Source organism: Ictalurus punctatus, chromosome 15, assembly GCF_001660625.3.
Source record: "Ictalurus punctatus breed USDA103 chromosome 15, Coco_2.0, whole genome shotgun sequence".
NCBI classification, from domain to species: domain Eukaryota; kingdom Metazoa; phylum Chordata; class Actinopteri; order Siluriformes; family Ictaluridae; genus Ictalurus; species Ictalurus punctatus.
Window position 1 is genome coordinate 6,560,001 of NC_030430.2, and position 26,315 is coordinate 6,586,315.

At 43.1% G+C, this 26,315-nt stretch overlaps 1 protein-coding gene across 4 annotated transcripts in view; it reads left to right on the top strand.

The window, feature by feature from the left end:
* The window catches only part of utrn (utrophin), a 196,481-nt gene that overhangs the window by 19,165 nt on the left and 151,001 nt on the right, over positions 1 to 26,315 (top strand). For all 4 annotated transcript variants that reach the window (XM_017486812.3, XM_017486817.3, XM_017486815.3 and 1 more), the window contains 16 exons: positions 3,987 to 4,048; positions 7,173 to 7,265; positions 7,961 to 8,038; positions 10,570 to 10,662; positions 10,790 to 10,962; positions 11,255 to 11,370; positions 11,528 to 11,685; positions 15,245 to 15,469; positions 20,357 to 20,538; positions 21,346 to 21,496; positions 21,669 to 21,788; positions 23,856 to 23,957; positions 24,042 to 24,149; positions 24,270 to 24,449; positions 25,151 to 25,323; positions 25,616 to 25,721. In XM_017486812.3, coding sequence (XP_017342301.1) covers positions 3,987 to 4,048; positions 7,173 to 7,265; positions 7,961 to 8,038; positions 10,570 to 10,662; positions 10,790 to 10,962; positions 11,255 to 11,370; positions 11,528 to 11,685; positions 15,245 to 15,469; positions 20,357 to 20,538; positions 21,346 to 21,496; positions 21,669 to 21,788; positions 23,856 to 23,957; positions 24,042 to 24,149; positions 24,270 to 24,449; positions 25,151 to 25,323; positions 25,616 to 25,721 — 2,120 coding nt within the window. The remainder of the gene's footprint in view (positions 1 to 3,986; positions 4,049 to 7,172; positions 7,266 to 7,960; positions 8,039 to 10,569; positions 10,663 to 10,789; positions 10,963 to 11,254; positions 11,371 to 11,527; positions 11,686 to 15,244; positions 15,470 to 20,356; positions 20,539 to 21,345; positions 21,497 to 21,668; positions 21,789 to 23,855; positions 23,958 to 24,041; positions 24,150 to 24,269; positions 24,450 to 25,150; positions 25,324 to 25,615; positions 25,722 to 26,315) is intronic.

A 26,315-nucleotide genomic window follows, 5' to 3' on the forward strand; every position in this document is an offset into this window, starting at 1 on the left:
ATTTCCTAGCGGTAAGGAAAACGGCCATTTTTTACTTTTTCAATTAAGCAACTGTTTTATGGAATGAACAGTGCTGGTGATAGTTTTAATAATGTACGCAATGTGTTTGTTTGTTTGTTTGTTTGTTTGTTTTTGAATCCATGAATAGCCAATCTGTAGCAGCTAACAAGATTAACTTGTTTGCAAGAACAAATCAGCTTTTTAAATATTATGCAAGTTTTCTTATGACGGCACATCTCAGTGTGTTGTCCACTACACAAGTCGCTGTGAGCGAGCTGTTGCTATAGAAACGATAACGCATTAGAACGGACGCATTGTTAAAATTCTGTGATTTGCACTGGAGCCAGAACTACGTCCAGAGCTGCTGTTATAGAAAGTTAATCAACACCTTCAAACAAGTCATTATTTGAGGAACTGATCTCTGTCCTTTGCATAGTTCAGCTGCTTTTGCTCCGTAGCTATTAATTCGTCGCGGTTTCTCCTCGGGTGCGAAACGCTACATGCAAGCTACGTTTGTTCGTGAAAAACATTTAACTCCATAATTATGCATGCTGAAATTTTGGATTGAGGTTAAAGTCGTATGGTACGCAGTTGCTGTGTGTGTGTGTGTGTGTGTGTGTGTGTGTGTGTGTGTGTTTTTCCTTTAAAATGCTTCAAATCTCAACTATAAATCTGGATGCTCTTCATTATGCACCAGGACACGCTCAGGCAAGCATCCGAGCTCGGAGAGGGAGGAACATGCACTGCATTCTGGGAGTTTGTATGTGTCGTGGAATGTCCCGTTAGCCAAAGTACGGCCCACGTCTCCAGCCAAGCGTGCAGTGAAGATTTAAAGCACTCTTAACACCTGACATGTCACCGGGACATCTGTCTGTCTGCACGTGTGAGATTATATATTACACCACAGACATGTCGGTAGTGGTTCAGAGAAGAGAGCATGACTAGGTGAACATCTCTCATACACACGCATGATTTACACACACGTGCACACGCGCGCACACACACACACACACACACACACACTCACTGAACACAATGCACTTTATTCAAACAGGCGAGCTCAGGAATTCTGGGCCTTGAGATAAAAGGGCAAAATGTGTGGTTGGTGGTGTGACTAGGAAGTCTGTGTGTGTGTGTCTTTGGTGCATATTATGACTCTGAAAATCTACAAAAGGTTGACTTATGGCCATGACAAACACCTCCTGCACTCATCTTTTATACTCTGTGTGTGTGTGTGTGTGTGTGAGATGCACCGTGTTTTTCTCCAAGACGCATAAGGAAGTCTTTGCCCTTCAGCAGTTCTGCATGAACACACAGTTGTTCGCTGATTGTCTGTGTATGTACATAATGCACAATAATGCGACCCTTGAGTTTTTTTGACCTTTGACCCTGCACAGCACTCAAGGGCACATTTCAAAACCTAGCAACGGGGGGGGGTTATTTTCGGACAAAATTGACACACCATTAAAGTTGGGCAAAAGGTTTTACTCTGGTTTTTAAAATTAAGTACAAAATGAAATTCAAACCCTGCATCTAATTTACTCAGTGTTGCCAGATTTGGGGAAAAATCCCCTACATTTGGAATAGTTTTTAAATCTTTGATATGTGTATATATAAAAAAAAAAAATGGCCATGGACTGGAATTTGCAATCTATTTTTTTTTCTTCCATTTTCAAACATGATGCAGAGCTAGATTTAAATTTTTACTACTTGCTATTAGAATTTCAGTGATGTCTTAACTAAGTTACAGTTTTTTTTAATGAATGAAAATGTAATCAGTGGTCCAAATACCAAAACAACCTTGCACTCCCGTTTTTTGTTTTTGTTTTGGTGCCCAGCGTGTCCTGAAATTTCGGTTTCAGTTTCAGTTGCAGGTTTTATGAGGAAGTCAAAGCCAGTAAACCCGTGCTAATCTCTGCACTCTGACATGTTTGATTAACATCTGCTGAACTCCTGACTCCTGAATGGGTGTGTTAATGTCATCATGGGAGTAGAGTGCGTTACACTTGAGGACTGATTCGGTCAAAATGCATTCATATTTTGGATTGACAGGGTCCTATAAAGTGTATGATGTGCATAGTAGGTGTGGCGTTTTCAGGTTTTACAGCGAGAGATATAAACATAATATCGAGTTTCACTGATTTGTAATAAATAACTGAAGGATTCTGTTCAGTCATGTGTTAGTTATTAGGTTAGGTCGCCTTAGTATCCTGTAGCAGGCTCACTAATGAGGATTATACTGCGTTCGACTAAAACGCCGACCTCCGACTAGGAAAAATGCAGAAAATTTGGGCCGGTCTCCTCAACCCAGAGGTCAGCAAGTGACATCAAATGATCATGCCTGCTCACAACACTTCTTAGCATTAAAGTAGTTATAAGTATTTGCTTTAGATCCAATCAACATACAGACATGTTCGCTTGTTAAATTCATAACTGACTGTTTTGAGGTCAGAGTTGGCTGGTTAGCTTGTTTCTAACAAAAGACTAACATGGAGGCATCCATGTTTTTTCCTCCCACTTTGTAGTTTGAACACACAGAGGTCAAAAATTCAGAGTTGCAACTTCCCACTTCTAAATTAGTCAAATACAGCATCAGATATTAATGGTTGGTAATTTGATTATTAGATCAATTAAATCTTCTTTGTCGTCGTCTTCGTCGTCGTCTTTGTTGTCTTCGTCTTCTTTGTAATCTTCTTCGTTGTCTTCTTTTTCTTCGTCCTGTTCTTCGTCTTCTTTGCCGCCTTCTTCTTCTTCTTCTTCTTCTTATTTGATATTAAGAGAGAAATCACTTGCTCAGTCCATCCATGATTTTGCGATCACTGAAATGAACACAAAATCAGGGAAACTTTGCCGGAATTTGCATTTTTTTCAGAATTACGGCTGATTTTCCGCAGATTTGGGCTGAGATGCGTCATGTGACATCATCACAACGCACATTTAGACAAAGCCCCCTTCAGTTCACGTGCGTTGAACATGAGTACAGCTAAAAGGTCTCATTTAGCAACAAACATGACTGTGAGTGAATATTTGACATCGCTGTGCGAAACTATTTCGTGCAACTGCGATTTCACCAATTCAAGTAGTTTTCTGCAATAAGAAGCACAAAAAAATTCCATTTTTGGCCGCAACGATCGCAAAAAAACCTCTCCGAAATCCAGTCCGGACTGCTTGGTGGTGTTCTGTTATAAGAAAGTAATCAACGGCGGGGTGGTGTGACGAAGCTGAATCACCTGAATATGAATTATTTATAAGTTGAGTTCCTCTTATACGACATCGACGTACCAATCATTATTCGCATTTTTAGACTTTAAAGGTTACATTTTGTCAAAGGTTTTCTAAAATGAAGTTTGTCACGTTACCAAGAAACGTACCAATCCCGTTACAAAGCGCTGACACTGGAGACTCCTTCCAAAAGGCTTAAATGAACATTCTCCTTACAGAAAATGTCGCCTTTTCAACAATTCTAGACGCTTTTATTGTCTTGATCAATCTGATCATGTGGAGCGGTCGGTGTGTGCAGGTCCAAGTGTACGAGCTGTTCGTGTAGAAACGATAACGTGTTCGACCGAGCGCGTTAATATAAGCTGAACTACTGTCAGAAAGGCTGCTGTAGAAGATCAGCTACGAGAATTCATCGTGTTCATTCCACAATAGACACAATTCTAATCCAGATTGGCAAACGTTACACGAATGTAGGTCATTTTGTGTGTAAGGCGAGTAATGTGCTAATACTTTTGATAGGATAGGATAGTGTGTGAATTCATGCCAACAAAGCCAGTTTGGAAACTGTGTGTCTGTGTCCTATGAAACGTAAGGGTACGTTGAAGAAGACGGTCTTGGAAACAAGGGAAAAGTCACTTGCACATTTTGGGGACTTTGATTAATGTAAAGCTCTTAATTGTAGTAGTTTATGACTGAAGGCCAAATAAATGTCTTCCCCTTTCTCCTTCTCTCTCTCTCTCTCTCTCTCTCTCTCTCTCTCTTAGATGAACACGATGCAGTCCAGAAAAAGACGTTCACAAAGTGGATTAATGCACAGTTCTCCAAGGTAACCACGACACAAACAGCAAAAACCTCCTTTTAAATAAAAAAAAAAAAAAAACCTCCTCCTAAAACCGCTCTCGGTTTTATTTTCTCCCCGAGACGGTTCTGGCTCTGTTCGGGAAATCTGAGAATTTCTATTCCAGAACCTGGCGAAGATTCCCGGGTTCTGTGGAGCAGTTTCTTTGATCTGCTGTGGGGGGAAAAATTGATTTGATTTGCTGGAAAGCTTCTGAGGTATTTTTGGCTGTAGCAAGACGTTCCACTTCTGAGCAGGCTCCCAAACCTTTTCACGTTTTTCCTTTGGTATTTACAGTAGAACCACAGATGAAGGTCCTACATCCTTATTTTCCTTTTCATAGGACTTTGTGGTATTTTGTTTCATAGGACTATGCGGTATTTTGTCCTATGGGAACTTCTGATTTTTTAAAGAAAAACAAACAAAAAAACACTTTAGACAAACAGTGCCCTAAATCTGCGTTTTGGTGGTGCGCCATGGTGGGTTTTTTTTTGACTCCTCATCTGTACTGGACTTCAAACTGGACAGTCCTGAAAACTGACGCACATGCTCAGTTCTGGTAATATATTATACTGTATGGCCAAAGGAACCCTGACTTCAACCCCACCGAACACCTTTGGGACAAACTGGAACCGGAGCCTCCTCGACATCCCAACATCAAGCGCCTTACCTCAACCTCAGTAACGCTCTTGTATCTGAATGAGCACACATCCCCACAGCCACGCCCCCAAATCTAGTGGAAAACCTTCCCAGAAGAGTGGAGCTTTTTATAATAACAAAAAGGGGTCCAACTCTGGAATGGGATGTCCATCAAGGACGTATGGATCTGATGTTCTGTGAGGAATGCTGTTATGGGGTCAGTATTGTGTATAGTGCAGTATAGCTTCGTGCTTCAACATCCATCCATCTTCAACCGCTTACTCCTTTTCAGGGTCACGGGGAACCTGGAGCCTATCCCAGGGAGCATCGGGCACAAGGCGGGGTGCACCCTGGACAGTGCCAGTCTGTGCTTCAACATGCTGGAGTAAAATATAAGGCAAATAGACATGCTGTTGAACAAAAAGTCAGAAAACTGCTCGTGTTTTAAGTTCTGGATGTTTGCTAAGGCAGCAATGATGATCTCAAACCTAGGTTTGGGATGTATCAAGTGTTTGAGACTCATGAAAGGTATTTGTTTGGCTTCGTTTTTGGACGGCCGAGATCCGGAAAAAGAAGGACATCCCATGACAGATAGTGACCCCACTGTTCGTCGCTTCTCCATTTCTGTTTTTGTTCATTTGGATACTGTTTTAGCATGAAGCTACATTTTGTGTGTTTGGAAAACAATCAACGAGACCAATCAGAATTGAGAAATCAGCAGCTTTAGTAGAGCGAGTTTTTGTTAATCGTTCTACTGAAGCTGCTGCTTTATCAATTCTGTTTGGTCTTGTTGAGTTGATTTTCATGTCATTTTTGGGACAAGGCAAAGGCAACCTTTAAGACTAAGACCTAGCAACTGGAAGGAAAACGTGAATAAATGACATGAATATGGTATTTGTGTCTGGGAGGTATTTTTGTTTGTGTGTGTGTGTTTGCACGGTTGTGTTTATGTCCCTTGAAGACTAATAACCCATCTGCTCATCATTCCCATGTGAAAGTTTTGGCCTTGTTCTGTTGGATATTTATAGCAGGACAAGGGTGATGGTGACCAGCAGCTAAACATGTCTCATCTGCCCTTCAGTGCACTTCCTCTTTTTCCCTAATGTCTCAAACAAGCTGAACTTTTTATGATGTGTGTCCCTCTGGGTAATTACTGCTATAATTTAACAGAGCTGTTACGCCATTATAACTGGCATGGGGAGTTTATGGCGGACTATTTATTTCGAGTTTATTTATTTATTTATTTTTTATAACCTTTTCTGTAAATCGAGTCATATTGGTTTCTTCAGTTAAAATGATTAATTCAGATTCGTTCATCAGTTTGGTCGTTTGCAAATGTCCAGCCTGATAAGGCAGGCAGCAAGCAGACGTGCTTATGTGTGCATTTAGAAGCATTATTGAGGTTCGACTGAAATTGCTGAGTCAACTGATTCACTGAATGAGAGAGGAGCACATCTTGGACATTACCAAAAGAATCACTGAGTCAAACAGTGACCTGTTGAACAAGACATTCTTGGTCACGATGAAAAGATTCACTGAGTCAAACACTAACCAGATGAATGATCGAGGAGTGAATCTTGGTCATGACCAAAACATTCAAGTAATGGTCTGCTGAACCAGAGAGGAGTGAATCTTGGTCATGAATGAAAGATTTGTGGAGTCAAATACTGACCATGCTGAATGAGAGGAACAAATCTCAGTGAAGGCCAAAAGATTCACTGAATCAAATACTGACCTTTTGTAAAAGAGAGGAGTGGATCTCGATCATGACGAAAAGAGTTGCGGAGTCAAACACTGATCTGCTGAATTAGAAACATTAGAATGTTGGTCATGACCTAGAGGTTCACTTGAGTCAAACACTAACCTACTGAATGACAGGGGAGTGAATCTCAGTTATGAATGAAAGATTCGTGAAGTCAAATACCGATTTGCTGAATGAGAGAGGAACAAATCTCAGCGAAGACCAAAGGATTCACTGAATCAAACATTGACCTATTGAACTGGAGAATCTTGGTCAAGATGAAAAGATTCACTGAGTCAAACACTAACCTACTGAATGACAGAGGAGTGAATCTCCGTCATGAATGAAAGATTCACTGAGTCAAACACTAACCAGATGAACAACCAGAGGAGTGACCTAGAGACAACCCATGTTGGTCATGACCTAGAGATTCACTGAATCAAACACTGACCTTTTAATGAATCTGCTGCTGAAGTTGCTGTTTTGGTTTAACTTTATGTAACCCTTTCTATTTGCTGCTTCTAGGATTTGTTTTCTATTGTATCATTCCAATATGAGTGCTTAATGTGTGTTCTGTGTTAATGTCTTTGGTATTGTGACTGTGTGTGTGTGTGTGTGTGTGTGAGAAGAGTGTGTGTGTGTGTGTGTGTGTGTGTGTGTGTGTGTGTGTGTGTGTGTGTGTGAGAAGATTGTGTGTTAATTGTTTTTAACAGTTTGCCTGTTGTGTTCCAGACGGGGAAGACGGTTATTAAAGACTTGTTCTCTGACCTTAAAGATGGGAGGAAGCTTCTGGACCTGCTCGAGGGCCTCACAGGAACCACCCTGGTGTGTGTGTGTTGCATTTTGTGAGAACTACATATCCCCATAATAATAGGAAAACAAGATAGCATTGACACTGGGGGGGAAATTTAGCTCGTACCCATAGAGAAAAGTGTGTGTGCGCGTGTGTGTGTGTGTTTGTGTGTGTAAACCTGTCTTTCTGTGCGGGCTGCATTTATGAGCCAAACATTTTAGGGTGTGTTTGTGGTGTGTCTCCATTTGTCTATGTGTAATTATAGAATGTGTGTGTGTGTGTGTGTTCCTTTTGTGTGTATTTTTGGGGGGCAGTAAAGGGTCAGTTGTTGGGATGTTAACTGCCTGAGTAAGTGATGATGACTTGGTGTGTGTGTGTGTGTGTGTGGGTAATGAAATTCCTGAGAGCAATTTCATCAGGCACCAGCCCAATCCCCCATTTCTCTCTCTCTCACACACATACACCCACACACACCATTTTGTGTTTTGACGCTGTAACAGTTAAGTTGATAGTGTGTGTGCGTGTATTGTAACTTTTGTTTTTTTGTATTGCAGCATGATTTCTTTGAGCCGCGAATGCTAATTATAATGCCCTCACACTACCCTGTGTGTGTGTGTGTGTGTGTGGTTTTACATACGTGATGTGTGTAAACCTTCTATGCATTGAGTATTATTATCCACAGTCAATCACAATATTTTCCTTTTTTCCCCCTCTTTCTCTGTTCTAGACTAAAGAGCGTGGTTTCACCAGAGTTCACGCTCTGAATAACGTCAACCGAGTTCTCCAAGTGCTGCACCAAAACAACGTAAGTTCTCTCGCTCTGTTTTGATATTATTTTCTCTCCTGGTTGTTTGTTGCAGATCACATTGTCGTTGTTGCTGATGTTGATTTAACTCTGGAGTTGGAACTATTGGTGCAATCGAGTCATGTCAGAAAGATCACATTTATGAGTTGAACACAAGAACGGCACCGCAAAGTCGCAATTACAAGTGGGGAAACTCGCGATTTTCATTCTCGTTTCCGCGTTGGGGACGTGTCAGTAAGTGAACATGGTGGAATCAATAGATTTAGCAGTGTATGTATTTGATGTTAAATGTAAATTAGTCTTTCATTTATACCCGTGGATAATCCCTATTTGGATATAATGCTGATAATACAGACTGATGTAAAGAAAAGTGAGGACCTAAGTAAGAACATGAGGGAAAGTGAGGAGCTGTGTATGAACATAAGGGAAAGTGAGTACCTAAATAAGAACATAAGGGGAAGTGAGGAGCTGTGTATGAACATAAGGCAAGTGAGGACCTAATTAAGAACATGAGGGGACATGAGGAGCTTTCTAAGAACTAGGAAAAGTGAGGACCTATGGAAGAACATGGGAAATTTAGGACCTGGTGCAACCAGGACCTTAGTTTTGCTCTATTCACCACTCTGTCTATCTCTTACTGTCTGTTTATCTCTCTAACTCTTCTCTCCCTCACTCTCTCTGTCACTGTCCTTGGTGATGTTTCAGCTCCAGGCAGTTGTTTCTCAATGTTCTGTGTTCAGCATCACTCTGAGACAGACAGTGCAGTGTGGTAACAAGGACATCTTAATTAGTGTGTGTGCGCATATCATGTGAACATTAGACCTCATAAAGATAGGTTGGTGTCAAATGTCCTCATAAGCACCCAGTCATCATAAAATAAACTGACTTTTATTTGAAAAATTAAGAGCCAAAATATTTACTTTGGGTACTGAGGTAAAGGTTCGTGTTCGATTTAGGTGTCGCAGAGTTTTAATTGTCTACAACAATTTATAGCAAGGTCCTCACAAAGATTAAAAAAAAAACAACTGTGTGTTTGCTGTTGAAAGATAGTGATAAACATTGTTGGGGGCGAGGTCTTTGTGGTCCTGTGCTTATTTCCTTCCCTTTTATGTTTGGCATAGCTGTAGTGTGACACATATACATACACACACGCACAAACAGTCACCAGTTTTGTTTTTGGTAAAACATTGCGATTTTATTCCAACTGTTTCCATAGTGTTTCTATATATATAATCCCCTCTACGCACATTTTTTTACAGTTGGAAGGTAAAATCTAGCAACCCTCTTCAGAGTGATTAACTGTTTTGAGCTCCAAGTCTCGTTATTAAACTTCTTAGCATCGATAGCTGAAAGAAAAAGCCATTCAGCTGCTTGAAAACCAAGTTAAACATAATCAACATGCACATTTTGACTCCTAATGAGAACAAAGATGGTCAAGAATCCTTTTTTCTTTGTAATGGAGCAAAAAAAAAAAAGATTCATCATGTAAAGCCAGCCATTAAACACTCCAACGCTATATACAGATTGTGTCCAAGAGCAACGTCGCTAATTCTGCATCCAGCTTCATCCCCTTCATCAGTAGGCAGGAATTTACTCCATCTTGAGAAATTTATTGTCGGTGTTTATTCTGCTTTTACTATATTTCTTGTTGTTCAGTTTTTTTGAAGCACAGAGTGATTTTCTTTGTGGGCGGAGTGAAGGGATGTTGGGGGAGGATCTATAAAATGAGTGACGGGAGGTCTATGTCAACACAAACACGGCGAAGCATAGGGCAGTTTTCCAAATGGATTTTCTTAGCCATGTAATACACTCGCGCTGAGGCCGAGGGTTAAACCATAATGTTTTTTTATCATGGTCTACATATTTTCTAGGTTATTTATATAAGTAAGAAATAATTCCTCCTACTTCCTGTCCTAACCCTGAACTGTGTAACCAGCATACAAAAGATTTTTCTGCTGCTGATATTCAATACAGTGCGATGTGTGGAAAACAGTGAGACTGTCAGATAATCCAGACCCCAAATATTTAAGTAATTAGTTGGAGTTTGGAAATTCTGATTTAGTTGAATGCCGCATTGTGCATCTGTAGGCCTGAGGCGTTTAAACCCTGTACAACCTGGACAATGTATAACGCGTCTCTTGAAGAATATATATATCTTTTTTTATTCATTAAGAACAACACTTTATCTGTTTGTTGTTACACTTAACGTCTACGAAACAAGTTGCAAACTATCGTCACTGTTATAGCAGCTTCTCTTACCAGGTTCTCTTTTTTTTCTTCAAGTGAATAATCCTCTGTGGAAAATGGCGGAGATCGGTTTCGTTTTTATTTAAATAATCTCTCCTCGAGATGATGCATTTGTGAACAATTTAAGAAGCACTCTGATTGGCTGCTTCGCTTTCACCTGAGCAGCTGAGGAATTTGGGGAGTATTTGAAGGGATTATAGTGTAATGTCTTTTGATGTTGTGTATTGGTATGTGATGACTAACACACACACACACACACACACACACACACACTGTCTCTGCAGGTGGACCTGGTGAATATCGGTGGGACAGACATCGTCGATGGAAATCATAAGCTGACCCTCGGGCTCATTTGGAGTATCATCTTACACTGGCAGGTGAGAGCGCGCGCGCGCGCACACACACACACACACACGCGCACACACACACACCCTTTGCAGAGTGTATTTTACATATGTCATTTTATATACAAGCATCATTATCACCACCATGGTGTGTGTGTAGGTTAAAGACATCATGAAGGACGTGATGTCCAGTCTGCAGCAGACGAACAGTGAGAAGACGTTGCTGAGTTGGGTCAGACACTGCACACGTGGCCGGGGTGACGTGAACGTGCTCAACTTCACCACAAGCTGGACGGATGGACTCGCCTTCAACGCCATCCTTCACCATTTCCGGTAAAACACGCGCGCACACACTTCTTTTGCTTTGTTCTTCTTCTTGTTTTGTCTTTTCTCTTTTCTCCCCTCTAAACCCAAATCTCGTCTCATCTCATGTTTTGGTCTCTTCTCATTATCTCGTGTCCCATTTCCCTTTTTTCTTCCTCGTTTTCTCATCTCCTAATGTCTCCCCTATCCTTCTCTAGTCTTCTTTGCCCTTGTTTTCTCATGTTTTGTCTCATCTCTTTACTCCTCCTCCTTCTCACTGATCTCACTTACTTGTCTCATCTCCGTCTCCTCCCATCTACAGGCCTCATGCGTTCCGTTGGGATCAGATTGTGGCTCTTTCCCCGGTCGAGAGACTTGAACATGCCTTCAACTTTGCCAAAGATGAGCTCAACATTGAGAAGCTGCTCGACCCTGAGGGTAAAAAAAAAAAAAAAAGTACACGTCACTGCATACAAACACACGCCATTTGATGTAACCAATCAGAAAGGTCCCACACACCAGCCTTACACATATAAACTGGCAACTCACGTAAATTGGCAAACGAAGACGTTTCTCATAACACTGCTGTCTCTAGACGTGGCTGTGCAGCTGCCGGATAAGAAATCCATCCTCATGTACGTGACGTCTCTGTTTGCCGTGCTGCCCAACGACGTCACCATGGACGACATCCGAGAGGTCGAGACCCTGCCCAGGAAGTACAAGGTGGACGAGGGCCATCCTGCTAGCACGCAGGTAAACCGCAGAAAACGCTAATCTGAGGATTTCTACCTCTCTTCAACTAACACCATGTTTAAATGCACTCATGAACGAACAGGATCGTGGACTACATCGATTATTTAACGTCAAAACTCACCGTTTAGGAGACGGAGGAGACATCGCTCGTTACGGTAGTGGGCGTTTCCTTTTCGACACACACTGACAGCGGTAGACCAATCACAACAGACTGGGACATCTGACCAATCAGAGCAGAGTTTGCTTTCTGAAAGGAGGAGTTTCAAATGAATCCTTTAGAAGGAATCCTTACAATGCTTCAATTTAAATTATGAGCACATTAAAGTGTTTTTTGACGTCGGGTGCGTGTAAATCTATTGTATGAGACCTTTAAAACAAAATTAGGTACATTTCAAAACCATAATAGGTGCACATTTAAAGATTGCGAATCCCCGTGGAGCCAAAGAGTGAAAGAAGTGAGCAAATATGTCAGAAAGGGGACTACGTGTTTTTCTGAAAAACAACGCCATTTGATTTTGGTTATTTTACCACTATTACTACTATTAATTATAATAATTATATGGATTGTAATAATAATAATTTTATTTATACCACAGCGCTGTTCAATTCTGATTGGTCAGAAGTTGTTAATTTTCTATAACAGCAGCAGCAGTTTCAGCTGGCAGTCAAATCACAGGTTTATACCTATCAGTCCGTACACCTTTTTTTTTTTTTTTTTTTTTTTCTTTTTCTTTTTCTTTTCAATAATCCAAAACATTAACGATATCTCGGGGACAATTCATCACAGCGTGGCTATTACATAATCATATCACCCAGCTCTAGTTCAGAGGGTGCAGTGTGACAGGAAAGGGCTGTCCAAGCCGCGTGAGGTGGTGTAAGCGGGGCTTTGTGGTTCGAGAACTGCCCCTGTGGTGTAGATAGTGACTCAGAAGCCACCCCTCCCACATGCACTCCGTTCTCATCTCTTCACTCGCGGTCGCTCTTTTTTTCCGCTGGTGAGAATGAGTCATCATTTTCACTCCGTCCACCCGAGTGGAACCAAACACACACACAGAGCACATTTAGTTTGACTTTAGCTGCTTTGGTTTGGGTCTGCTCAACACACACAAACGCGCTGTACAATTCTAGAGAAAGTTCTGGAAAGTCGTTCTCTTCCCAGACCATGTGGCCACTCGGCGCTTAGTATCACGAGTGTAAGATCCATACATGGTGTGTTTGAATGGGTGTAAATGTTTGTGTGTGTGTGTGTGTTTGTGCGTGTGTGTGTGAGTGGAGAGAATCTGGGTCTGCCATATGTTTGCCATTTAGGGGCTTATGTATTGCCAAACCTCAGCTATTTTAGTTGTAGACACACACACACAAGTAAGTTCTCAGGCTCATGTCTTATTATAACTTTTAACTTTACTTTCCACATGTGCATTCTTACACACACAATCAATTTCTGCTTTTTGCTTACTTTGCTCACACGCACAAACACACACGCACAAACGTGCCACATACGCGTGTGCACACAATTTCTGCTCTTTCTTACTTGTTCTCTCTCTCGCTCTCAAACACACACACACACGCGCACACACATTATGCAGCATGAACGTGTGGGTTTGTGCTCAGAATGCCAGTGCATATTTTGACTCTGTGACCTTTTCTCCACGGCGAAGGTCATTCTGCACAGATCCGCACTAAACAACACGGCTTTATTTAAGGATGTGAATCGGAGCGATTATAAGCACTTTCGCATTGAGTGATCGAGTTTCTGGGCTGTGTGTGTGTGTGGTAGATAAATAAACTCTTGACTAAAGTGCTCTCTCTAAAACCCAGCCAGCAACAAAAATAATTCATTCAAATGGTTACAATCCAAACCGAATATGGAAACCAGATATCCGAGTTTATTAAAATGCACATGAAATTCATGTGAATAAAAAAGTGATTCATGAAGAGTATTCTAATATTGTTTTCAAATCTAATATAGATCACTGAGCACCTTCTGTCATTTATTATTCATAGGACAAAAATCAATCAGCATGCAAATTCGCCTTATAATAATAATAATAATAATAATAATAATCAGCATCACAAAAATTATATTATTATTATTATTATTATTATTAATCAGCATAAGAAAAATTAATAATAATCAGAATAACAACAACCAACAACAATAATCATAATGATCGCAATAATCATCGTCGTTATTATTTTTTTCCCCACCATGTTTACCGCTTGGCATTGGGAACTTTTATTATTATGGTGTCATTTTATTGTGGGTTTTTTTTTTTTTTGTTTTTTTTTTGTAAATTTGATGCAATTTAATATTATTATTTTTTTTTTTTTATTATTGTTACAGTTTGTTATGTATAATTTAATTTTTGGTTAATTCTCTGTGGGTAATTTCCCATCAAGTTATTTATTTTGTTAATTTGTTTTTTTTTTAATTGTTTTTTTTTTTTGATACTTTTTATTGCACTTAATTCTTGTTTTTAGTCTTTTTTAGTTATGTGGATATTTAGTTTTTGATTTTTTTTTATTGTTGCTTATTTATTTATTTATTTTAATTTTGTTTTGGTTTTATTTTACTTTATTTTGTTGCACTTAATTGCAACAAAAGTAATTACGCCCCATCTATTGTTACTTTCATTGTTGCTTTTTGTTGCATATATTTCTTGTAACTTGTTTTGTTTTGCATCTTGTTTTTAATCTCATTTTATTTTAGAAACAAAGTGGTGAATGGTAGTTTTGTGGAATAAGTGATAAATGGCAAATTACAGGACAAAGTGATGTAAAGTGATGACACTTTGCAGTTCAGTTTAGCCGTGGACTTGGTCCCCATGCCAGCTGTGTACACTCCAGCCTAGGTGTTAAAACTCACACTAGTAACATGGATCCCTAATGAACGGCAGGCAAGTTCACTCATAGCTTTGGATCATCGATGTGGTCTGTATTTTCAGGTTGTAGCTACTTTCCCATTGACCTCACGTCTGCATGTTATTTCACAATGACATTAGTATTTTACAGAATTCTTGGGTGCGGTGGTGTTTTTTGCCATGTAGTAGGGCACAGTATGGGAGTGTCTTCCTCAGACAACACCTTTCTTTATAACGAAACAGTGGTATTTACACCATGAAGAAAAACCTGCTCCTGTTACACTTATGCAATCACACACACACACACACACACACACACACACACACACACACACACACTTGGCATTTGCATGCTGATATTTACTCCTATTTGGAAATGTCAGGTGGTTTATGGGCAAATGTGATTGTGAATGTGGTTATTTTTAGATTTTGTTTCCTTGATCAAGAATACAGCTAAGAAGTTAATAATGCATTCAGTGACCAGCAAGACCAGATTTACCAACAAGGTTTTGCTAGTAGCACTAGTATCAACAACGAATATCCAGAATATAAAACCTAAAACCAGCATGTTAGATGTATCCACCCACAATAGACTCCTTTTCCAAATAAAAATAGTTCTCATCTTGTGCCTTTCGGTGTAATCCCCCTTGTTCTTGATTTGTCTACTTACTCCATCTTCCTGTCCATGTCTCCTGTAGGGACTGGCTGGATCACCGGAGGAGGTGGGCAGATCACAGGCCGAGACCTCGGCCGTGGACAGGGAGATCGATTTGGAAGGAGGGATGGAGATGGATCTGGACTCCTACCAGGCCACGCTGGAGGAGGTGCTCACATGGCTGCTGTCTGCCGAGGATGCATTGCAAATCCAGGATGAGGTTTCTGATGACGTGGAGGAAGTTAAGGACCAGTTCCATACGCATGAGGTACTGCAGCTACAGTTCTATTCCGAACATTGAGTAACGTAAAAATGTGGTCAGTGAGATCAGTGTTGAGTATCCTTGACTTGCTCAAGTAAATATAGACCGGAAGGGATGCTGGTTTTACAGTTTGGTGAATAATTTCACTGGGATGCTGTAGATTTTCAATTGTGGCTGCTGTAATCATAAATACTGTCTATGCTCATCCCAGGATAGAAGGTCTTTTCAAGACACTTTACTCTTTTAAGCCTGTATAGCGTAATGACTTGGAATCCGACTATCCGTTGGGTCCCCTTTACAGTCTGGTTCGTCTCAAGGTTTTCCTTGCCCCTGTTGCCTCTGGCTTGGCCTTTACCACTAAACTCTGAACGCAACTATTCTGGCAATCCAGAGAATCTGAACGAAGGAGCTTGTGAATGTGAGGAGAGGTCACCTTTTCACTCTTCAGACTGTAAACACCTCTTGTCTTCTCCGAAAGGAATGTGTAGCCTCCTTCGCTCCATCCTCCTCTCAGAGTACACGGTCACAACATGCAAGGAATGTCAGGAATTCCATGGAGCGAGGCAGCTCCAATCCCCCAAACCTTGAAGAGAGGGATGGATGTAGGGACTGGGAGGTTGGGGAAGGTGTTCTGACAGTCGGGTTGTAATGAGGTAGGGGGAAAGTTTACATTCCTAATGTTAAATTTGGAGGCAAATAGGACAAAAACATGTCAAACAGAGATGTGCCGATCCTCTCAGGAACGGGCTTTTCTAGAGTGCTGGAAGCAGATGGCTTGGAACATCGCGTTCCCATTCTGGTGCTTTTTCCACTTTTCAAGAATCAGAACCTGATCAAGGTATCTGATCAAGGCTGCTTTGCCCCAAGAATCCAGTATTTTTGGTGAAGTTTGGAAGCTGTTTTGAAGCCCATGTGTGGTCCAGAGAACCAATTCCTGGTCCTTTTGGAAGGTCTGGGGCTCTCTTCCACTGAACCATGGTGTGGTCTGCATCAGGTCTGGAAGCTATCTGCTGCTTCCTGTTTCAAGTCTGGTGATGGGGGATGGCAGGGAAATGGTTGTTATGGTCAGGGGAGGAGACTGATTTACACCTTATTGATCTATAAGACCGAGACTTTCAGGGTTTGGAAGGAATTCTTCCACATGAGCCCCTCACCCAAACAAATCAATCCAGGTGTGAACACACCCTTAGATAGAACATTTTATTCAAACTTTTCAGAACGTTTCTGATTGAAAATGAACAAAATGGATGTTTAGTACGATGAGGAGACATCAAATGTGATGTCATTGCATTGTCTCGTCTCTCAAGTTGTTGAGGATAAACGACTACTAGAGCTTGAAGTTCTGTTTGTATTTGGGTCAGATCTACAGGGTGTTCCAGAGGTCTTTATACATAGTCGACTGTGTTTGCTAGTACCACAACCACGGTTGAGCCTTGGTCAGTAGATGTTCGTGGATGTCCACTTCCGGGTCGGTCCGCAGCACTTCTAGTCTTTTCGAATTTATTAAAAAGTTTGACGTGTGTGAAACATGTGCTTGGTAGGTTTCCTGTTAGTCCATCACAGCCTTGAGACAGCTTCCCGATTCAGTCATGAGAACGATTTCAGTGCGTTCTTCTTTTGTCAAAGGTGTTCTTAAAGGCTATCGGAAAAATATGTATAATATAAACTAACTATGAAGATTTCTGGAAGACATTTAGCTTAAAAAAAAAAAAAAAGTGTTAATTTCCCCCTATGTATGGAGACCTTTGGGATTTTGTACTGAGGAAATGGTCTGGTTTATTTAAGTTTTTGCTAGTTTGAGAAACAACCTTTTAACATAATCCTGGATAAAATGAATGTATTATATGATCATCTTGGTCCAGTGTGGATTAAGTGGACTTGTTCTGTTGCTTGATGAGCCTCTCTCATGGCACTTGCACACCTATTAGTTTGTTTCCTGACTCTGAATCAGAGCGAAATTGATCGGTGGTGATTCCTTTGGTTTGGTTTCCCTTTGCATAATAATTGCATGTGCACTGAGTTCCCAGGCATAGGCTACAGGCTCCCCTGAGACCCTGTGTAGGATAAGCAGTATGGAAAATGGATGGATGGAAAACATTTTGTGTGCTGCATACAGCATTTGTTTTTGTTTTCTCTGTTTGGCCGTCTGTCCAAATTTCTGCAGCGCAAGTCTAATCACTTTCTCACTGCTGCCGAAGGTGACCCGGAAGCAGATCGAAACTGCCTCGCTCAGACACTCTTGGGTCGTTTTGGTCCACAGCCCAGTGCGTTTGTTGTGTTCTCAGGTCACTGATGGGGTTCCACACCAGGGGTCCATTCAAATGGACTAAACACTGCGTATGTACCCTTAGTGTCACGTCTCTGTTTTGTTCTCCATGGAAAAACTATCAAAAGAAATGACCTGTCACATGACGTGTTAGTTCTGTAATGCTGCCTCTGAAGACGTTTTGTTCCATAATGCTGCCTCTGAAGATGTTTAGTTCCTATTGGTGTTGAGGAATTGAGAACCTTTAGTTATGGAAGTGGCCAGTTTTCTCTTGGTACGTAATGAAGTACAGTTAGTGAACGGGATGGAAAGGTTTTTGTTTTGAAGCTCTCTTCCTACAAGGCATCCCCCCCCCCCCCCCCCCCCCTCTCTCTTTCTCTCTGTGTGTGTGTTATCTGTCACGTTCGGCTAACTCCCAGCGATCTGCCCTCACCGTGTTTTGTTCTGAGGTTGCCATGGCTGTTCCGGGGTGAAGTGACCCAGAGCACACCTACAGGCGCTGAACATGAGCACTTAAGTTCTCAAACACTCCAGATAAAGCAGCTGGCTCGGTTTTCTTGGAAGGCAAGCACAGCAAGCCATTTTAAATTTAGCAGTGGGTGTCTAAAACCTCCAATTAACCAAGACGGAAAGTCAGAAGTGACTGAGAATTCGCAAAAAAAACTTATTCAAGCTACACAACGTTACAATCTACACAACGTCTTTTCTTCTCTCTCTTTTTAAGAACAAAAAAACTCCTCCACCAACCTGACGCAATTTTTTTTTTTTTTTTTCTTCTTCAGTTTGATCGAGGTTCATTTTTCATGTTCGGTTCTGATAATATTTTTGGTATTTTTGTAACATGCTGTAAATCTGTGTTTGTTTATTGTCCTTAATTCATAAGAGATATACATCACCTCAAATTTTTAGGTTCAAGTTGATTTAAAAATGGCCCGCTAGCGGGGGATCCTGTCTGATCTGAGCAGCCCTGAGCCAGTCCACATCTCAGCTCATGATTGGAATAATTTGCATTCAATTTTTATTCAATAGCAGAATATTCTTAATCACGGTAATAACGCAAAATGGGAAGTTGGAGCTCGTAATTACGTCATTTTCAACCGAGAGTAGAGACAACTTTTTTTGTTAGCAACAATATAGCTAGCTAACAGTGATGAGTGATGTGTATTTACCTCCTAATTTGCTCCGAAGTGCTACTGTGTGTACCATTGATGCTGTGAGCGGCCGTTTTGATTTGACATCACTTGCCAAACTTGGGATTGCAGAGACCTTCCCGACTTAAGACAGGAATTCCGAGTCGAGGGGACGTTTTTTCGGAAATTGCCAGCTACATTTTCATACTTTCTACCCGTAACTCTCATTTTGGTCCGTTTTCGACTGTAGTAGACTTTCTTCAGTCCTGTGCAACGTTAGATCCCATCGGGACGCGGGGCTGGAACTGGGTGCCTTGATATCAAAGATCTAAAAGCAGCATTGTGTTCGGACACCGCGTTCTGTGATCGTGATCATCGAGCTGTTCTTCTGTCCGGCGGTTATCTGATGATTATCTTTAAGCTCAGGCTTTTAGCGCAGATTGAATAGAGAGACTCGGGTGGAAGTTTTACACCAGAAAGCGCTTCCGGCCACCACATTCGCGGTGTTCCTTTATTATTGAGATATCGGACTCCTCGACAGATCTTCTAAAGATGTCCGTGACCTGGATGAAAAAGCACACAGTTCAGAGAGAGAGTGTCTGAATGTGGGAAATTCTGTAAATTCAGTCATGTGTGTATAGATATGGCGGATCTGTTGTAGGTTTAAGGAGAAATATGCAGGACAAAAATTACAGTTCCAGGCAGGGTGTAGTCAACACGGTGCCGATATAATGACTACCATGTGTGGCACTTTAACAGCTCTCTGAATTACACATCAGAACATTCAATAAATACCCTAGTCTCAGTACACCTAGTTACTGAAGAATTTCAGTTAAGTGGGTCTGATACCATGCCTAAATAGCAAATAAATAAAATTTATTTATTTATTTATTCATTTATTCATTCATTTATTTATTTATTTATTTATATGCGCCAAGAGTTACACCTTTTCATTTTTTAATGAATACAAAACTGTGCTTTTTATGTGCCATTTATAGGTACGTTTATTGTTGTTGGCTCCTGTTATCACTTTTCAAGTCACCAGCCTCTCTACTTTTTCTTTCTTGAAGTTATTTAGACAATTTTTTTGAAAAAATGCAACTCGTCATGTTACTGAGAAACTGCACATCGTAAACTCCTCCCTAAAGCGGTGACACTGGAGACTCCTTCCATAAAAATGTTAAATAAGCAACTCCTTACGGAAAGCTCTACGATGTCGATGATGGCACGTTTTTTTTGTTACGTACGTCCCTGTGAATGAAGTTACCATAGAAACAAGAACATGTTAGAACGAGCACATTAACATAAATTCGTGAGCTGAGTTACAGCCAGCACTTCTGTCCAATCGGAATCAGGAATTAAACTGGTATAAAATAAATGAAAATATAAATATGGTCAATTTGAAAGGACGAATTTGAGCCTGCCTTTTCTGAACCTTTTCATTTCACCAAATTGTTTGTTGTTGTGTTTTTTTTTTTTTTGCTTTTTTTCCCTCAGGCGTTCATGATGGAGCTGACCGCACACCAGAGCAGCGTGGGTAATGTGCTGCAGGTGGGAAATCAGCTGATTGCGCAGGGCAACTTGAGCGAGGAGGAAGAGGATGAGATCCGTGAGCAGATGACTCTGCTGAACTCGCGCTGGGAGGCCCTTCGTGTGAACAGCATGGACCGCCAGGCCAGGTGTGTGTATATATGTATGTGCTCCAAATATCCGTTCCTGTGTCTTGGAAGTGGGCGTGGCCTAAACTGAAACCTGCGCAATGAACATAGAAGTTACTATTGAAAAAATATAGATTTATTTTAAATACTTTTTGGAGACCGAGCTTGGGTATGGATATCCACTTCGGCATTCAACCATCAGACAAACTGGCTGAACAAACAAAATGAAAGTAAATAACCCCCCCCAAACCCCCCCCCCCCCCCCCAAAAAAAAAAAAAACCCCAACTAATAGTTTGCCTCTGACTCATGACTGTATTTGTATCTGTTTGGAACACATATGTTCATTCCAAATAACATGTTCTTATTGAGAAAGTAGGAGGAGTTTCGCTGGAGGTTGTCGGTGGTGAATTGATGTGCCAATGCTTTTAATGTTGAGAGAAAAAATTAAAGCATAGCAAAACGGTCATCAAATACAGCCGAGGGGGCCAATGCTGTAATCCTTAGTTGAAAATGCAGAGAAGCTTGAGCGCAAACCTTACCAGAGGACTAGACATGCTAGTCATTTTCTGAGGCTGAATCTCAGATGTTTTTCTACATTCTAGGCACTAGGTAGGGCGCACAGCACCGTTTTGTAATATCCGACATAGGGAGCTAGGAAACCGAATTGGGAGGAACTTGGGATTTGGCCTAACTAGAGGATTTGGGATCGTTCTTGCGTCACGGGAAATAAATCGAGCCTATACTGCGAAAAAGTTAATGTGGGTAACTAAACCGAACAAATCAATGAATCGGAATCATTGAATCAACTGCTTTGATTATTGTTTCAGACTTCATGAAGTTCTCATGGACCTCCAGCATCAGCAGCTCCAGCAGCTCTCCGATTGGCTGAAGGAGACAGAGGTGCGGATCCGTAAAATGGAGACCGAGCCGATGGCAGGAGACATGCCGGGATACGTGGCTCAGATCGAGCAGCACAGAGTAAGTCAGCTCTCTGACGGTCGTTTGGTGATTTGCACGTTCGTGCTTCACTGCTTGTACTAGACATTAGTGCCGTAACAACAGTGGAGACTTTAGCAGTATCTCGTTGAAGCACCCTTTGACCTCTCGTCCTTGCTTGACCGTGACCTTTACGTTTGTGTTCGGGGGTCAGGCTCTGCAGAGCGACCTGGAGACCGAGCAGGTCAAGGTGAACTCTTTGACTCACATGGTGGTGGTGGTGGACGAGAACAGCGGCGAGAGCGCAACCGCCGCCCTGGAGGACCAACTTCAGGTACGGAAACATCGCTAGTTTGTTTCACCTCGCAAGTTTTAGTTTTTATGAGAGATAGACTGTGTGTGTGTGTGTGAGAGAGCGAGAGAGACTGTGTGTGTGAGAGAGAGAGAGAGAGAGACTGTGTGTGTGAGAGAGAGAGAGAGAGAGACTGTGTGTGTGAGAGAGAGAGAGAGAGACTGTGTGTGTGAGAGAGAGAGAGAGAGAGAGACTGTGTGTGTGAGAGAGAGAGAGAGAGAGAGAGAGACTGTGTGTGTGTGTGAGAGAGAGAGAGAGAGAGACTGTGTGTGTGTGAGAGAGAGAGAGAGAGAGACTGTGTGTGTGTGAGAGCGAGAGAGAGAGAGACTGTGTGTGTGTGAGAGCGAGAGAGAGAGAGACTGTGTGTGAGAGAGAGAGAGAGAGACTGTGTGTGTGAGAGAGAGAGAGAGAGACTGTGTGTGTGAGAGAGAGAGAGAGAGAGAGACTGTGTGTGTGTGAGAGAGAGAGAGAGAGAGAGAGACTGTGTGTGTGTGTGAGAGAGAGAGAGAGAGAGAGACTGTGTGTGTGAGAGAGAGAGAGAGAGACTGTGTGTGTGAGAGAGAGAGAGACTGTGTGTGAGAGAGAGAGAGAGAGACTGTGTGAGAGAGAGAGAGAGAGACTGTGTGTGAGAGAGAGAGAGAGAGAGACTGTGTGTGTGAGAGAGAGAGAGAGAGACTGTGTGTGAGAGAGAGAGAGAGAGAGACTGTGTGTGTGAGAGAGAGAGAGAGCGACTGTGTGTGTGAGAGAGAGAGAGCGACTGTGTGTGTGAGAGAGAGAGAGCGACTGTGTGTGTGAGAGAGAGAGAGCGACTGTGTGTGTGAGAGAGAGAGAGCGACTGTGTGTGAGAGAGAGAGAGAGAGACTGTGTGAGTGTGTGAGACAGAGAGACTGTGTGAGTGTGTGAGACAGAGAGACTGTGTGAGTGTGTGAGACAGAGAGACTGTGTGAGTGTGTGAGACTGTGTGAGTGAGAGAGACTGTGTGAGTGAGAGAGACTGTGTGAGTGAGAGAGACCGCGCGCGCGCGGTCTCTCTCTCACAGTCTCTCTCTCACAGTCTCTCTCTCAGTCTCGAGAGAGAGAGACCGCGCGCGCGAGAGAGCGAGGGAGACCGCGCGCGCGAGAGAGCGAGGGAGACCGCGCGCGCGAGAGAGCGAGGGAGACCGCGCGCGCGAGAGAGCGAGGGAGACCGCGCGCGCGAGAGAGCGAGGGAGACCGCGCGCGCGAGAGAGCGAGGGAGACCGCGCGCGCGAGAGAGCGAGGGAGACCGCGCGCGCGAGAGAGCGAGGGAGACCGCGCGCGCGAGGGAGACCGCGCGCGCGAGGGAGACCGCGCGCGCGAGGGAGAGAGCGCGCGCGAGGGAGACCGCGAGGGAGACCGCGAGCGAGAGAGCGCGCGCGAGGGAGACCGCGAGCGAGAGAGCGCGCGCGAGGGAGACCGCGCGCGAGGTGGTTGGCTACTAGGAGACATTTTATACTCTGACTTTTTTGTAAACCTCCTCTGTTCTGACACAGCGCTCAGTGTTTTATAGCACCGCCTGTGCTGCCGTTCACTCTGTGGCCTGTAATGACACACGGCGCTCTTTGAACCTTAATGCCCGTGTTTGTCTGCTGAAGCTCAGCGAGGATTACGGCCTTAAGAGCTGACGGGTGAAAAAAAAAAAAGACATCTGCCTACTTACTGGGCTCAAAGGATGTGCTTCTTCTTCGAGCTGACGTTAAGCAGAAACGTTCCTGGAGAGTGAACACGTGGTGGAGTGTAAAAACCGGATAGTGGCTTTTGGTATCAGAAAACACTCGATCTCTCACGATCGCTCTCGCTGCTGTGGAACATCTGACCTTTCACACAGTGCTATGCAGTTTACATGTTAAAAAGGGTGTCGGCGAATAAGCCTCAGTGGCGCTCCGCATAAACAAACCACATCCACATTATAGCTACATATCGAAATAGCGACTTATAGCTATTTGCTGGTAGTCACTGAAAGATTTTTGTCATACCAATTGTATGCAGTGTAACGCATTTTCTTTCCGCCGCTGTGTATTTCTCGGTGCAGTCTCTGGGCGAGCGCTGGGCTGCGGTGTGTCGCTGGACAGAGGAGCGCTGGACCAAACTGGAGGAGATCTTGCTCGTGTGGCAGCAGCTCCTGGAAGATCAGGTTAAAAACATTTAACTGCAATTTTTAAAAGCTTTACCGTCTGAACTTTTTACTTATACGTATTTTACTTAACGGCATGTCCAGAACCTGTTCAGGGCCTGGCTGGGGGAGAAAGAAAAGGCTCTGAGCGAAGTGCAAACGAGTGACTTCAAAGACCCGTGCGAGATAAACACTAATGTTCGTAGATTGGCGGTGAGTAGTCTAGCTAGGTAGGCATGTTATTCAGGAAGTGCCCAACAGTGAGACTGGCCTGAATGCTAGGATTTTAATGACTAACCTGGCAAGTTTGAAACTTTCGACATCCTCCGACAGAGCCTGAAGGAGGACATGGCGCAGAAGCGGCGGGCCCTGGGCACTCTGTCCGAGGCGGGGCAGGATGTGGCACAGCTGCTGAAAAGCCCCGCAGCGAGGCAGCGCATTGAGGCGGACACGGAGGAGCTGACGTTGCGCTGGGACAACCTGGTGCAGAGACTGGAGGACTGCTCCAATCAGGTAACACACACCACACACTCTCAGCCAATCAGCTGCTTGATCAACTTTACATTTAACCATTCAATTTGGAGATGTTGCCCTAACAAGAATTTCCTTCCTTTCCTTCATGTTGAGTTGTGAACACGTTAATCATTATGTTGTATAAAGTACACAGGAAAACCACCAGAAAAAAAAAAATCACCACATCATAATCTGTCTTTACATTTATCATAGCATAAGTTCTGTTGTTCTAGGCTCCATGGAGAACCTGCTACAATTCTGCGACTGTCATGTCAATGTTCTTATCAGAGATAACAAATATATTTAAGTATATTATATAGTTCTTATTATATGATTCCAAAAAATATTCTGTAACATGTTTGGTAATCAATTTTCTTTCTCTGTTCTACTGATACATTAATGGTGTAGGAATAAAATAGAATAGAAAAAATGCAGGGTGCCAGTACTTTTGCACTGACCCGTGTATGTTACCTCATTTGTATATTTTGCAAAAAAACATTGAAACAACATGAGAAAACACACACACGGCACACCTGAGCTCCGCACCAACACCCGAACATCCCAAATTCCCTGGAATAAGGTGGTGCTCAGACCTCCGCAAACCCCCCTCCCCCCCTCCACCCGCAGGGGGGGAAATTTTAAGTATTTTTTCTGTAGTCCTCTTGTTTAACAGTCATATGCACTCTTGTCTCGTCTCCAAGGTAACCGTGGTAGTCAGTGCTGCAGGGACGCCACAGGTGCAAGAGAGGGTCGTCATAGAGACGGTCACCACAGTAGTGGAGCGGACACAGCGCACGGTCACCGACCAGGAGCTCCTGCCTCCTGCACCACCAAAGAGACGCCACCTTGATACGGACACGGAGCTCAGGAAACTGTAGGAATACACTCTCTCTCTTGCGCACACACACGCACTCAACCTCGCTGTTCATTGGTGATGTTGGTAGTTTCCTTTTCCAAACTTTTGTCTGTCTGTCTATGTCCTTTTCTTTCTTTCTACCATTCCACCTTTCTTTCTTTCTTTCCCTCTGTCTGTTTGTCTCTTTCTTTCTTACTTTCTCTGTCTGTCTTTGCATCATAGCTAATGTAGACCTACCTGTTAGCTTTGTTTATTAAACTGTTTGCTGACCTGTGTGTGTGTGTGTGTGTGTGTGTGTGTGTGTGTGTAGAGTGGACAGTGAGATTCCTGACCTTTTGTCCTGGTTGGTGAGATGGAAAACCTCAACACAGACGCTGTCCTCTAGAGATCCTCACGACCTCACGAAAAAACTCCAGGTAATAAATCTAAGAGAGCGCCGCCGCTGCTGATTGGCTCGGTGAGAGCGCCGCCGCTGCTGATTGGCTCGGTGAGAGCGCCGCCGCTGCTGATTGGCTCGGTGAGAGCGCGCCGCCGCTGCTGATCGGCTCGGTGAGAGCGCGCCGCCGCTGCTGATCGGCTCGGTGAGAGCGCGCCGCCGCTGCTGATTGGCTCGGTGAGAGCGCGCCACAGCTGATGATTGGCTCAGTGAGAGCGTCGCTGATGATTGGCTCGGTGAGGGCGCGCCGCTGATGTTGATTGGCTCAGTGAGAGCGCCGCTGCTGCTGATTGGCTCAGTGAGAGTGCGCCGCCGCTGATGATGATTGGCTCGGTGAGAGCGCCGTTGATGATGATTGGCTCGGTGAGAGCGCCGCTGCTGCTGATTGGCTCAGTGAGAGCGCCACAGCTGCTGATTGGCTCAGTGAGAGCGCCGCTGCTGCTGATTGGCTCAGTGAGCGCGCGCCACAGCTGATGATTGGCTCAGTGAGAGCGCGCCACAACTGATGATTGGCTCAGTGAGAGCGCCGCTGATGATGATTGGCTTGGTGAGAGCGCGCCACAGCTGATGATTG